Source organism: Taeniopygia guttata, chromosome 3 (genome assembly GCF_048771995.1).
Source record: "Taeniopygia guttata chromosome 3, bTaeGut7.mat, whole genome shotgun sequence".
Lineage (NCBI taxonomy): Eukaryota > Metazoa > Chordata > Aves > Passeriformes > Estrildidae > Taeniopygia > Taeniopygia guttata.
Genome location: NC_133027.1, coordinates 23,402,529 through 23,418,365, shown reverse-complemented (window position 1 = coordinate 23,418,365; position 15,837 = coordinate 23,402,529). Strand labels below are relative to the sequence as shown.

Sequence of the window (15,837 nt, the reverse complement as noted above, 5' to 3'; positions counted from 1 at the left end):
TGTCAGGCCTCAATGTTGTACATTATGATACTGGAAGTGAATGAAGCCTGATGTTACTGGAGTATGTTTCCCTTTGTGTGTCTTATCCTACAGTTGAGAAACACAAAACACAAGATTATTTCATAGTTTTTTCCTCCCTCTTCTTTTTTTTTTTTTTTTTTTTTTTCCATAGGATATACCTTTGAATCCTTGGAATTTATTTAAATGGCAGAGTAACTTGTGATTTTCACGGCTCTGCGTTCCAACCATGAGTTGAAGACTTTTAGCACCTGAGTCAAAACGCTAGAAATATGACAGCATTGCATCATTTTTTCACTTCTTCCTACATCTGATCTATACATGAAAATTTTTGGCGGAATACACATTGAAAATTTCCTGCCACCACTACATTTCTGGCCCATGTAAATATAAAAACTATTGCAAGTAACCTGGTCTCAAAAAAAGTATAATGTTTGAAGTTGGAAAGAGTATTCGGTGTGCTAGGCAAAAAAAAACAAAAAAAAACCAAAACAAAAAAACCCAAACCAAAACAAAAAAACCCACCAAAACTCATTTACTCATTTTAAATCATTAGGAAAAGAATTTTTTACAAATATTTAAACTGCTCTCCAAAGAAAAGAGACTGTTAATTTGAATGATAAGAACATCAGTTTTTCAGCTAACTTTTCAATGTTTTACATTCCAGGGATGGTCCTGACCATAATTCGCCTCAGCTAGGAGTTTTCAGTGGGAACACAGCTCTGGAAACAGCTTACAGTTCTACCAATCAAGTCCTCCTCAAATTTCACAGTGACTTTTCAACAGGAGGATTCTTTGTCCTCAATTTTCATGGTTTGTTTTCTTTATATAATTAACATCTAATACCATCTAACATCTATTACCATTTAATTATCATTTAGTGAATTTTTAAAATATTTCTTAACTTTGTGGTTTCCTGACTTACCAGGTCTCATGGATTTGCTGTTTGTTTGGGCTTTTTTTTTTTGTTTGTTTGGTTTGGGGTTTTTTGGGGGTGATTTTTTTTGTTTGGGGTTTTTTTTTGTTGTTTTTTTGTCTTTTAATAACAGTACTTATGAGTTTTTAAAATTACATAATAAAAATCCTAAGAATGTTAATTTGGAACTTTTAATAAACTGTATTCTATCTTTAATTTAAGCCATTACCATCTAATATTAAGCTCTTATTCTTTTAATTACTTTGGCTGATTTATTCAATAAAATTTAACTTTCTTTACTAAAATTATTTTCCAGAAAAGTTTCTGGGGTGCTATGGTAGAGTTGAACAATAGCATAAAGACTGATATGCAGCAAAATACTTTGTTCAAAGTTACATTCAGGACCAAAGGGGGTGAAAATTAGGCATCTAACTCAGAAGTGAAAAGCTGGGCTATAATTCTAGTTCTAATTCAGACTAAGTCACCCAAATATGAATAATAAATGGAAGATTATTAGTCTTCTGGACTCTAAATCAAAAATATACAGTGGATTAATTCATAAAGACCAAATAAATGTCACAGAAAGAGAGTACTGAGATACCTGTTTGCATGGGGAAGTCCATATCAAATTGTTACTCAGAATCTGAAATGTTTCTCTTGTCTGTATGCTTCTCCTAAAACGAGGTCATGATACATGGTCATCCACTGCACTTAATCTGAGAAGCAAAAACTGGATTGGACTATCCAGTGGATAGGACTATCAAGCTGTCCAGATAATTTTGTTCTGACAGTAAATTTGTTCCTTGAAGGGGAGAGCTTTTCTTTAGGATATGCACTCTTATCACAATCTTTATTTCCATTTTGAATTTTTTAATCCAGAAAGGGCTTATTCAACTGTTGTAGGCATTCTATTCCATTTTAGAAACACAGTCATTTTAGTGGTCACCTTTCTTATGAGATTGCTCACAATTTATTGAAACGGATTTGAAAAGCAGACAAGAGACTTTGTTTAAGGAATTATAGAATGTTTTAAATTTAAAGGGACCTTAAAGACTATCTAGTTTTAACCCCCCTGCCATAGACAGGAGCATCTTCCATTAGACCAGTTTTAGACCTAGACTTGTATGATTCCTGATATCTACAAGTTCTCTGGGCAACCTGTTCCAGTGTCTCACCATGCTCATGTCATGTAGTGACATTTAACTTGGAAAATGTTGTAACTGAGAGACCACGAGGTTCAGTGCAGCTCTCATAATTTGGGAAGTGTGAATCTGAAATGAATTTTCTGCATGGTATTCCTTTGCACACCAGTATTGAATTTTTGTCACTTAAATTTGCAGCTTATCAGCTCAGGAAGTGCCAGCCTCCACCCACAGTTCCACATGCAGATTTGTTTACAGAAGATGATGACTTTGAAATAGGTAAAAAGATAGTATTTCTTCTTCTTTCTTCTGTTTTCACTTGAGTTCTAATTAAACTAAGCTATTTCATCTTCTACCTGAGATTTTGATATACTTCTGTTTGAAGGATTTTTGGGGTTTAACTTTTTTTCAATACCTTTTCCAGGAGATTTTGTGAAGTACAGCTGCCACCCTGGTTTTACCCTTGTTGGACAAGATATATTAACCTGCAAACTGAATGCACAGTTGCAGTTTGAAGGATCCTCTCCATCCTGTGAAGGTAAATATATACTTGCATGGTATGTACATCATAAATATTCATCCTTCATAAAGGATCAAATTTTTGGCACTGTCATTTTGTTGGTGCCTAAAAGCAAATATCTTTAATATCTAATAAAATTCTTTAATATCTAAGAAATGCACATTTTTTTTATATTTGAACCTAAAAATCTTATGTAGAAATTTAATTCTTTAGAACCAATGAGAAGTTATTTTAACTATTTGACTCCACAATTACTGAAACACTGATTTCTAAAATTATTTTAAAATATTCTATATTGCTTCATAACAAACCAAGGACTTATTTTTACTTTTGAAGTAAAAATATGAAATTAAGTTAAACTTTCAAAATAAAATATGTAAATATTCTCTTTGCTTTGACAAATATGGTGACATTGTATAATAGTCACATGGAAAAGCTTCTAAACTAATTATTTTTAAATAATATGTGCCAAATTTAAACTTTTCAAAGTATTACATCTCTTTCAGCTATTTATAGGATGTTCATAAATACAGCATTTCAAACAAGGAACTAAAAATTTAATATGAAAGATGTTTAGATGCACATTTTATATAATGTCCTCATCTTCATAGAAAACAAGTTTATCTTGGAAAATTGTATTCAGTCTTCCAACCTTTGTTTTTCAAAATATGTCGTTTGACCTTTTTTTCTTTATTTTATTTTATTTTGTTAAATAGCAGATGAGAAAAAGGTTTTGAAATATTGCAAAACTGATCAAAGAAGCATCTGTAGAATTTTGTCCTGAAGTGCCTCAAAATTTTGAGGGGAAAAAAGTTACTGATGAGATGCTATCATTAAAATGTAAAGAAATAAAAAAGTGAACAGAATTTGTCTCTTCTGTATTAAACAAGTTTAACTTTGATCTATATTATGTAATTGTGGATGGAGTATCTTCCCTATCATGAGGTGAAAACATCCATATGTACAAGTGGAAGCTGGAAGCACAACAATTATTGTGACACTGTAATAATAGCTGTATGTGAATCTTCCTTCCTGTTACCCTGGTTCTCTACTTTCATTATTTAAAAATTGATAAAGAATTCATATTGCAAACTATTAGTTTATTGATACCATAATATGTTTTATGCATGTAATTGTCTGCATGAACACACATACTTGAGGTAAAGTGATTTTTTACCTTCCCTTTTTTGACTTGTGCATACAATTAGTTGGATCTGCCATGGGTTTAGACATTGGGACTCCATATCTATATTTTGAGTGGAAAATAATCATTATTCATTTCAGGACGCTCCCCATAAAATATGCAGAATTAATGGGAATATTGTGTACTTTTATATCTTTCTTGTTAGGATAACTGAATACTTATTAATGTTTCTGATGAATTATTTTTTTAATCAATGTACTTCTCTGTTATAAATATAATATTTTAATAAGATGATTGTACTGCAAATCCAGACTTAAGTTTTTAGTTTACAGTAATAGCAGTAACTTAACTCTTGACTATGTCAATTAGAGTGTAAATGTAAAATAAAAGCCTGAAGTAAACTGAACAGTTATTGCAAAATCTACAGAGATTAGGAACTTGTGATAAGTGTTAGCTATCCATAACAATTCCTGCAATGCTGTGCAAGCGGCTTTGCTTTCTCTGGCTGTATCCTGTGACCAAAGCAAAACTTTGTTACAAGGATGACATCAAAAGAAATAATTGGATCATGGAAAATGAAGGTGCCATTGAGTGATTCAGAGACAGTAGAAAATAGAATTGGAAGCACTGGAGTAAGATTCTGGCAGTTATTTTGGAAAGATATAAGGGAGGAATTTCTTGAGGTAAATTGGGATGACCTGATTTCCTTTCTTTGGCCAAGTTGTATCTTTATATGAATTTAATTTTCCTTTCTGGAAAGTAGAATTACTTGGTTTTATTTCTATCCCAGCCTCCCCCGTATTACTAGGGAGATAAATTTTTAATGTAATTCTTATTTTATTATAAAACCCTAGCTTATATTTATGAACCACACAAAATATTTCTAGGTCATTTAAAAGTTGTGCTTTTAATGACTTTCTTTATAGTGTTTACTCATAGATAAATATTTGAAGGTACGCATGTTGCACTTTGTAAACCTAACTATCTGAAGAGGGGAAATACATATTTCTGCATCAGACCAGAAATTCTGTATACCAGAACATATACCCAGGGCCACTAATGATTTTCTAGTGCAGGACAGAAAATCTTTGCAAATATGCAGTTAATTAAGGCCTCAAGCCAACTGTAGCTAAGCAACTCTTAAGCCAGCAATGTTCTTTCTATTTTGAATCCTGTAGGGCTATTTCTTCAGTAGAATTACTCAGTCCTATTTTGAACCCATGTAAATGCCTTAAATCCACAAATTTGTGTGAAAGAAGTTACACAATTTATTTATTTAAAAGTGAAGTTATTTCTCTGTCTGCTTTGAACTTGGCATCCGCTGCTTCATGTTGTCCAGTTCTTATGGGAAAAGAATCAGTAACAAGTTGTTCTCTATGCACCATACTTATTGTATGATTCTATAGACCAGAAGATATTTAATATCTTTAATCATTTTTCCAATCCTTCTCAATACCCTGTCCAATTCTATTCTATTTCTTTAGGAGTGATGCAGGATGGAACAGCATTTATAGGAAACTATTTTATCCTCATAGGCTTGAAAAAAAATTGCTACTTGCTATGCAATTTGCATATTGTATTTCAAACTAATTTTTGAACTGCCTTCTCATATTTCTACATTTTACCAGTAATTTAAAATTGTTCATAATGTCCTTGTTTAGTTCAGCTACATATTTTTTAAAGATACAAGAACACTTTCCATTTTCCTGGGCTGTGCAACTATGTTGTAGCAGTCAAAAAATATATTTGTATGATAGAAGGCCAAATTATAGGACATTATATATGAGTCAGATGACATATCTGACGGGCAAGAAAAATGAATCTGCATGACCAGCTCTATATCATTCTCAATAAATGGCCTCCAGAGCAGCTATACTCACAACACACCACAGATTTCTTACAGCTCCGTTTCCCTTCCTGTCTGAGGACAGACTTTCTCAAGATGTTTGGTACTATGTTAACTTGTCAGGTATTTTCTAACATGCAGAGCCCTATGCACCCCTACAGAACATGCTGTCAGTGTGAATGGTTTTGTGCTTAACAGTAGTTGAACAGTTGTCATTTCTGTTTCTACACTTGGAGCCACTGCTCTCCTTCTATACTTTTTATACTCTTGCTACAAATTTCTTTCATTTTTTAGTTGTTGTTAGGGAAGAGTAAAGATGTACATTAAAGCATTATGAGCATTGTGGCAGCAATAAATATTTCTGTACTGGTTACAGAAATTGAGATACTAGTTAAACAGATAATGGGTATTCAGTATAAGGTAATATGGCTGCTCAAAACACCTAAATTAGAGGAGTAGTGTGATAATATTGTACTAATGCGGTGATAATATGTATGATTAAAAAGCAAAATCAAAGATGAGGATATCAGAAATAGTATTAGAGTTAAGAAGCTTGGTCAGGCCTTCCCAGAAAGCCTAAATCAGATTTCTCCAAAAGCCATGTAAGGAAATGTGTTCCTCAAAACTAGAATATATGTGTTGTGCTGCCATGCAGAATTACTCTTCTCTTGACACTACCCCACTGCACACAATTACATGTGACTGTGTAACATAAAGATAGTTGTTATTTCCTGTTGTTTTTATGTAGGCTATTCTTCTGTGCATGAATTTATGCAAGCTTAACAAGTAACATTATTTGAAATTTACATGTGCAACAATGTTATTAAAAATGAATGTAAAATAGATTACTTATGTCCTCCAATATGCCTAAAGCATGTTTTTAGTATTTATTCCTGTTATCATGCCAAACTATTTTACAGTAGCCACTTTTAATATTCATGGGGGTTACTTATAAATAATTGATAACTAAATATATTTTGGGGCTCAAACGTCTAATTTATTTTGTAGTTCAGATTTTCTGAACTGGTAAATTTCACATCAATTTCTTACCTTCTAAATGAGTAGAGATTTGAGTCAACCTGTAATTTAACTGACAGAAGAGAATCTATGAAGTATCAAAAATGTTAATGTGTTAGTCAAAAGAAACAACATTAAAAGTAGACTATTGTGGTGGGTTGGCCTTGGCCACTCTATCTCTTCCCTTCTCAGTGAGACATGAGAAGGAAATAAGATGGATAAAAACTTGTAGATCAAGATACGGTAATTTACAAGAGCAAAAGTTAAAGGTTGCATGCACAGGAGAAAAAAGCCAAATATTTTGTTCTCTACTTTCCATTAGCAGGCAATGCCCAGACACTTTCTGGGAAGCAGGACTTCAGCACACGTAACTGTTGTAAATAACGAGTACACCCTCTTCTGCCTCTTTCCTTTTAGCCTTTATTGCTGAGCTGATGTCTTATTGTATGGAATATCCCTTTGGTCAGTGTGGGTCAGCTGTCCTGCCTAAGCCCACTCCCAAGACCTTGCCCACCCCCACCTCATGGGAGGTGGTGGTGCAGAATGTTGGAGAGACAGCACTGATGCTGTGCCAGCACTGCTCAGCAGTAGCTAAAATTCTGCTGTGTTACCAACTCCATTGCTACCAATATAAGGCACAGCACTGTGAGGGGGTGCTGTTGGGAAAAATAACTCAATTTCAGCTAGACCCAACACAAGTATGTATGCATAAACCAGAGCACTTTTATTTAGGAGTATTCTATTTTAATGTTATGCTAAAATGGCAAAGTAATTATCATTGAAAAAAAAAAAAAAACCAAACTTGAAATAACAGATTTTTTTTTACCTGTTTTGTGTATGGGGAATACAAGATAATAATACTGTGGAGTTAACTTTTATTCAAATTATAGGTATTAGCTGTGATACTGAAAAGTGGATGTGCCTTTTGTTTTAAAGAACAAGGTGAAGCAGTTTTACATGTTTCAGTATCTCAGTTTTGTGTTTTCATATGTCTTTAAACATATGAATCTTGTAAAATTTAAATCTTGTAATGTGTAGCTTCCAGCCTAGAGATTAAGTTCTGTAAACAGCAGCTAAGCTATACTGGAGAGGAATTGGTGAGTAATTCATTAGGGGGCAGAAAGAGCCAATAAAGGCCAAGGTGAGCCATGACAATTTTCCACATAGTCCCATGGTACAAACAGTTTTCCAATCTGCAAAGGGGCAATACACAGTCTGCCTTCCCCTTAACTACTCCAGAGCTATTCCTCTCCTAAGTCCCTGTGGTACATCTGCTACGAACAGCTTAGATTGAAAGAGTCTTCTTATTGAATGAACCTTGCCGAGTAAATCTTGGCAATAGGAAGACCTGAAGTTATAGCTCAGTGTTTAAAAACCTTTGGTCATTTCTGTCTTAGCACAAAAGAGGAATTGAGCTGTTTATAGGTTAGAAGGAACATAATAGTTCAATCAAAACATAATAGTTTTGATTTTACTTGAATTTTCTTCTCTAGGAATATGCTGGTTTTGTCTCTGTATCACAGAGGAATACTCCATATCTCCTTTCACCCTTAGCATCACTATTTGTACTAATTTGTATTAGAGGTACATTTTTTTTCCTCCACTTAAACATTATTTCTCTGTTTTGAAAATTGTTAATGTTAGCAAAATTCTGAAGTTCAGTAGGTGAATACAATTGAATATGTAGAGGAAAGAATTCCTACAGCAGTCCTGATGATGTCTTTTCAGTCCTAAAAGCAGTCAGACAAAAAGTCAGATGTGGTTAGGTGATAAAAATGTGGTTACCATTGTAAAGAATCCTTTATGGCGGACAACACCCTGGAATACATGCTGAAAATGCCGTGAAGACACACGCAGTAACATAAAGCAGACACAATCTTGTTTCGCAAATTAGCACAACTGATAAATAAGGATCCCCAGTTAGGGACACAAGTGATGAGGCAATTCCTCCCTGGTTCAACTCGTTTTTGAAATACACCCCTCTAGATACTAACTAAACTTTGTTTATGAGAAAGTATCTTGAGAAGCCATTTTAACCTTGGTTCCCAGAGAATTTAACACTGGTGTCCGAAGGATTCAAGTCTCTAAGAATGTGTTCTGTCTTCCTGTCTAACAGAGTAGGTGAAATTCTAGCTATGAATCTATGTAGCTATATGATAATAGGCTACAGAGCTACAAATATATAAAGAATATATAAAAGCAAAAAGGTAAAAATTAGTTTGGCATCACTGCATTGATCTGTTTCTTGTGTACAGGTGATGATGCATTCAAGGAAATACTCTGACCTTTAAGCTGTTGATTTTTAATATCCACTCACCAAATAAATGTTCTTAATTAGAAAGCAACATCATACTGTTCCTCAATTATGAGAGAAGGGCATGAGGAAACATCTGCAAAAGGCACATTTCACCACGTGGTGAATAATTTAGTTTCAGGTCCCTTCTTAAAATTTGGCTGCAAGGAATGAGGCAGCTAAGAGCAATTTTTCTCTATTATTGAGAACTTTTACATGTTTTTGAAAAAAAAAATTGTTGTTATTTTTTAAAACCTAGTAAATAAGCTTTTACCTTGTCTCTTTCCTTCTCTTTTTGTCCCTGATGTCTTAGATAGTCCCTGATGTCCCTAGATAGTCCAAGAGCAAAGCAGCTGAAATAAAGAGGCAGAAAAAGTAATTTGTGTGGGTTTTTTACCCTTTCCTCTCTCCTCCACAACTTCCTACTCCTGTCTCTTTTTCTTTTTGCAAACCATTCTTAACATTTCTTTTCTGGAGCACTGCCACAGGTTTCTCAGATGATCCCAGTCAGTGTCTGTGCCATATGAGTGTCTTTCTTCCTGTTCTGTGACAGTTTTTTATCCCAAAAGAAAATAACATTTTTCATTTCTCTGAATTGTTGACTTTCCTCTATGTTTTTATTTCATTCCTTCCTTCACTCCATTTTTTAAAGATGCTCGCAGTGTATTTCTTGAGTCAGTGAACAATATCTCAAGACTTAGTGACAGTGTTCTGAGGATCACTATACGCTGATATCAAGCTTTTCAAAATGTAATTTTGAATATTATTCTTAGTTGATAATCTTCTGTGCAAGATTCCAAAAACTTCATATACTGGAGTAAGTAAATAGAATCCATTCAGAGAGTTCTTAAGCAGGTACTTAGAGGGCACCTCTCTGAAAATGATACCTGTGGTAACATAGCTGAAAGAGTACCCATATAAAGGAGGCAATAGTAGCGTTTTAGATTAACCCAGCTATAAACTTCTCTGGAAGAACTGTACTATTACATTTCCCAAGTAATGAGGTCACCAGGCTTTAGTCTTGTCTGGACTGTATCTGTGTAGCATCCATATTTTGTTTACAAACCATAAATCTGAAAGACTATTGTATAATTGTATTCATGAGTTATTCAACTAATGGTTATTTCCATAAGATGCTTAGGAAAAGCAAACAACAAAAGACATTTGTGTCCTTAACATTTGTGCTGCTGGTTTAGATATGGCATGTTTACAAAAACACTCCAGATGTACTTCCTACACTCCCATGTCCTATTCCAAATGACCCATACATTGCAACTTCTTGTTTTTCAGGTTTAGTTGATTGTAGCCATTTCTAAACCATAGTTTATCCAGAGAGGTGACAGTTTTCCAGTGTTGAAAACAATCACTGTGTCTTACTTGTTTTCAAAAGTCTGACAGCATCACTTATTTCTCCAGGGTACTTGTAATTTTTGACTTTGTAATTTTTCTAATTTTTGAAGACAGGCTTTTAATTCTCAAGGTGCTCTAGTAGATGTTACCATTTTTAATAAACAATTCAAGTAAGCTGATAGTGGATCAGTAAAAACAACCTTTTTTCTTCTTAAAATACTCCTGTGGTATAAGGAATGATACTACAGGAGGCAGGTTGTGGAACTGTGTCAGTGAGCTACTCTTCATCACTGATGATGCATTTTTATTCATGTTGGACGGGAAACACTGTGGGGAAAATTATTGTTTTACATCTGATGATATTTTCCTGCCCAGTTTTTTCTCTGGGAATTTAAAGGTTTAGTTGTATTCTGTTTGAATTTATGAGTCAGTGCACCTTTTGACAGTATTTTCCCAAGTTATTCTCATCTTATTCTGAAGAATAGAGGAAGTCAAAGCAGCAGTTTAATTTAATGTTTCATTTTAAGAGAATGAGAGAAGAAGCTACTGTCATTAAACTTATGCAATGCTATATTCTTAGACAGAAGTTCATGTGAAATTTCTTGCTGTGGTTTTACTACAGGTGTTTCTACCTCAAGAGTCAATACCTGGATTACTGTCTAAAGAATTCTTACTGCTTTATATACTATTTTCTCATGGGCTTTCCCGGTCTTAGGATCTTCTATGAAAAATGGCTTTGCCTCTTAGGGATACTGTCTGCTGCAGCCAGTGCTGTCAAATGATGGCAGAAAGGGATATATGCCAAAGAAAAATTATTTGTGTGCAATCTTTTGCCCAACCCAGATCTTGTTCCCCTGCTTAATGGCCTAGTCTCACTTACATATTACATCCCTCCTTTTCACTGGCTGACATTTTTCTCTCTGACTGAAGAAATTTTTTAGCTAAAACTGAACCTAAATTTCACCTCCAAGTTTGCAAAAGGCCTTCTGAGGGAAATGGCCCGGTTTTTAATGTTTGTTTCTGATATTTATATGTGGATTTCCCCCTGTAGTATACTTTTTCCGCTGATCACTTATCCCTCTGTTGTTTTGTTTTTCACCTTTTTTACAACCTTTATTTAATTGCTTGGGTAATGTGACAGATGATTTCCAGGAATGCATTTCTATCAAGATACATTTGTGAATCTTACACAAAAAGTATTGTTAATAGGAGCATATATTATGAAACTGTGGACGAAATGTATCAGAATACAATTCCTTCAACAGGAAACAGATTTGAAAAAATGAATCCTACATGACATGTTTTGTTCTTTAACAAAATATTAGAGAAAAATAGTGACTAATAAGACTTCCTAATCAAACCAGTGTTTAGGATATAAAATTTCCATTATTTTAATATATTATACCTCTTTTCAGTATGTAGAGATCATAAATGCCTATGAATACCAGATGAAATTTAAATTTCAGACTTCAAATAACAGGGAAAGTGGTTGCTGAGAAGATCTTACTTGGATGACTTGGAGCATTTTGTATTCAAACTTTACATAAAACTTGTGTAGTTTCAAATGATCTGGTATGTCTAGATGTTTCAATATGTTGTCACATTCAAGTAACAGGTTTCATTCTTAAAGCTTGGCCATTTTTTTAAGATCTCAAATAGAATACAATTTCCAAATAAAAGGTTTTACCAGTACTTTTACCCTACCTGTGTGAATAATTGCACTAACGTATGTGAATTCCTCGACTGAAACAACTTTGGGCTCTAACATATTTCTTTCTGGATAGATGCTTTACTATAATTAATAAATTAATATATTATTTCCTAAATGCAAGGTTTAGAAAAGTGGTTCTGTTTCAGTGTGTATTATAGGGAACTTTTTTCCATTCCATCTAGAATATGATTTTAACATGTTTTCATTTAGAAACTGACCCTGAAGCATGCCTTTCATGGAGAAGAAGAACTTTGCTTCATTGCTATTCTTAGTGTTCTTTTTGTGTTCTTTTTAGCACAATGTCCAGCAAATGAAATTCGTACAGAATCATCAGGAGTAATCCTCAGTCCAGGTTATCCAGGCACCTACCCCAACTCTCAGACATGTTCTTGGACTATTAAGGTTGAGCCGGGATATAACATCTCCATTTTTGTAGAAATGTTTCAAAGTGAAAAGCAATTTGATGAGCTGGAGGTATTTGATGGTAAGAAAGATTTAAATTCTATCTTATTACACAAGAACAAATATTGGGTGGAGTGGGTCTTGGTTTGAAATTGTTGGTTTCATAACACAGTGCTCTCTGAAAATTAAACAATAATTCAGAATTCCTATTACTTTTGCCTTAAATCTAAATCTATTAGCCAGTGAAAGTTTTTATAGATGTATTCAAGACAGAGAAGATTTCGAATTTTCTTAGGTATTGTTACAGAAGAGCAGTAACAACTGCAGCTTCCCTAGGAAAGTCACAGAGTTTTCTCTTTCCTGGGAAATGTATGGAGGTGTCTGAAAAGAGAAGTTAATGTGCTGGTCCATAATGGTTCATTTCTGGTGAAGAAGTATTTTTTGAGTTTTAATTACATTTCTCCAAATGAATAAAATTATTTGAGTCTTAATACTGAAATTTGAGTTCAAAAACCCTGTCTGTTTTCTCCATAGCATAGCAGACCAGTGCTGTTCATTGTTTGAAGATACCACTGTTGAAGTGTTCATCTGTTTTGGGACAAAGAGCGAAAAATGTGTTGTCAATTCTAAAAGCGCCCTACTTAATTCTTATTTTCTACTTCATTCTGAACTTATTATGACTTAATATGTTCTCATTGATTGACAAGGATAACTAGTCTCTGATTTTCTTAAATACATTTTTATTCTTTTAGAGACCATTATCATATCTTCCTTCATTAACCTAGAATATATGATAAGTGTGATAGAAATTATTCTATCATATAATCACTATGGGAGTTTCAGAGCATGAAAAAATATTAAAAGGTCATATATTTTGAGGTATTTTGTTTTAAATAATCTTCTGACAGATTAGATTTTAATGGCCAAATTACTAATTTTTTTCACTTTTTGGTAGAAACATCCTTTAAAAATCCAAAATATTTTTGATGCTTTTAAAAATGCCATATCATAGCATATTTTTTTTCTTCATAACATGTATGCTGGTCCATGTCAGGTTAGTGCAGAAAACAGTCTGAAAAAAATCTATTAAGACTGGCTTTTCCTTTATTCCGTTTTGTACCAAAAGCAATATGGAAGGTTACTGGAACTTTTCTAGTGGTCTGATCATTTTGTTTTCTTTTGAAACATTCTGTTGAAACAGCATAATTTTCCTGAGGTATATTTTTCTTTTCTTTCCTGGGAATTTTAATGTAAAGAAACCAGATTATCAATAATAGATCGGAGAGAAGAACTAATGCCGTTCCTACATCTTTAAGCACTTTAATTTCATGGCATGAAATAATATTCTTACAAATTCATCTCTACTGAAGCTCTGCCAAAGTAATTTTTTCTACCACCTACCAGCAACCTTAAGTGAAAAAGATAATGGCATATTTTTAACCACTCAACTATAATGACATGTGGAGATTCCTGAGCTAGCTCTCAACAAGTTGATATTCAGATATGGCCCATTGCAGCACTTAGCAGAGATACTTGCTTGTGTCCCTGTGGCCACAATAGCAATGTTCTTTGCTAGACTAATTAGTTATACATCTCAGCATGAGTTTTTGGGGGCAGAAGACAATGTGGATGTGGCTATACTGCTTCCAGTGATGGCTAAAACTTAGACTCAAATGTTGCTGCATTTTGCAAAAAATATTTGTCATATTGTAGGGCCTTGTGTGGTCCAAAACAGTGTATTTCATCTAGTTTAGTAGAACTGCACTGATCTGTCTCTAACAGGTAAAGATACATCATCAGACTTTTTGTAGAAACTGTATAACGATTTGCAAGACGAGTATTTAGGGAACTAGTGTTGCTAAGGCACTCATCTCTGATTGCTTTATAAGGCAGTTTTGGAATGGAAAGCACAGCAAGGACTACACCTGCGTGGCTGCACAGGTATCTGACTGTACATTATGGTGATTCAGCTGGATGATGATCAGGGTGCGCAGCCAGTCAGTAAAATCACCCTAGTCAAGTGGGAGCAATAAGCTCATTAGCCATTCCCACTTAGCTGTCATACCCTTAGAAAATCCTCTCTAGATTCTAAACCAGAGAAGCCATAAATTTAATATGAACATAATTATTAAAGTATTTTGAACTTAAAAATATTGCATTTGAATATTTACACTGAATAGCATTAATTTAGTACAGAAAGCTTTTATTTCTCTCTTAAATAAACCAAAACTAATCTATCACTGAAAGCAGAAGGAAATGCCAACTTTTATCTAATATTCAAGAGAATACCATATGAAAGATCACCACATCAGTAATTGAGTGTGTTTAGTGTTTCCTTATATAGACAAACTCTGAAATAATAATTAAATAAATGTCAGATTCAAGAACAACGGAGTCATGCTGCTGACCTTCCAGAACACCATGTGAAGAGCTGACTGTTAGGAAAGGTACAGAAACTGGCACTAAACTCCAGGAAAAAATAAAGCAAAACTAAAATAATTGAATCAATTCTCTGATCTCCTAATGATTAAAAAATGTAGTGTTGCATATGGTGCTGCAAAATAATTTCATGATCACTAATAAGGATTCTCATCTTATTGTAGGTAATAGGTCTTTATTTGTAGAAGTCCATTTTTTAGTCCCTTGGGAATTTTAAAAGAACATTTACATTCCAAACTGTAACAAGGTAATATATTAAACAGATTTACAAAATCCTAAGTGAATCACAGAGTAACTGAGTCAAATGCCATGTTCTAAATAATTTTTTCAAGTAAAAATAGGAATTGACCTTAACATTCCTTATCATTTATCTTACACTGTAATCATCAAACACTGACTCTGCATTATGATAAATAAACAAGTCATGAAGCATTTTTATGAGGGCATGCTGAGCAATGTGTGCCTAAAGCAATGCTTATTTGTTCTTATTTTGTAGATGCATTTATCATTTAGAATTTTTTTAGTAATACTAACTTAGTTGTAGTATTGTCATTAGGGTGACTGAAATGCAGTTCCTAAGAATTGGGAAGTAATTTTAGTGTTTATATTTTTGTGGCTTCCATAGCCTCCCTTTTGTACCTGAAATTTCCCAGGCAGAAATGACACTTTTTTTTAAAATTGAACTGGATGGGGCTGATAACAATTTTCAATTGTATTTCAGTGTCAGGTGTTATTTGATTCAGTTTTATTTTTCTATTTTCATGTAATATGATTAGGCTGTAGCTGCTCAAACTCAGCAAAAAAATGAATTAAGCTCTTTATTTGTAATAGCAGCTCTGACCAAGATAAGGTTGGTTGACACAGTTTTCTTAAACTTGAAAGACCATGGAGCAAAGGACATAATGAGCATGTGGGAGTGCTTCAGCTGGAGAAAATATACCCTTCATATGGATGAAAAAAAAAATCATTTCTTGTTTCAGAATGCTTCCAGCTGGAGATTGGATTGATACACGGATTTTTTTGTTTTCTTGTATATATG

At 33.7% G+C, this 15,837-nt stretch overlaps 1 protein-coding gene across 2 annotated transcripts in view; it reads left to right on the top strand.

Moving 5' to 3' along the window:
- Positions 1–15,837, top strand: part of CSMD1 (CUB and Sushi multiple domains 1) — a 1,058,834-nt gene that overhangs the window by 949,817 nt on the left and 93,180 nt on the right. For both annotated transcript variants that reach the window (XM_030269463.4, XM_030269462.4), the window contains exons 44-47: positions 686–831; positions 2,275–2,355; positions 2,501–2,614; positions 12,253–12,441. In XM_030269463.4, coding sequence (XP_030125323.4) covers positions 686–831; positions 2,275–2,355; positions 2,501–2,614; positions 12,253–12,441 — 530 coding nt within the window. The remainder of the gene's footprint in view (positions 1–685; positions 832–2,274; positions 2,356–2,500; positions 2,615–12,252; positions 12,442–15,837) is intronic.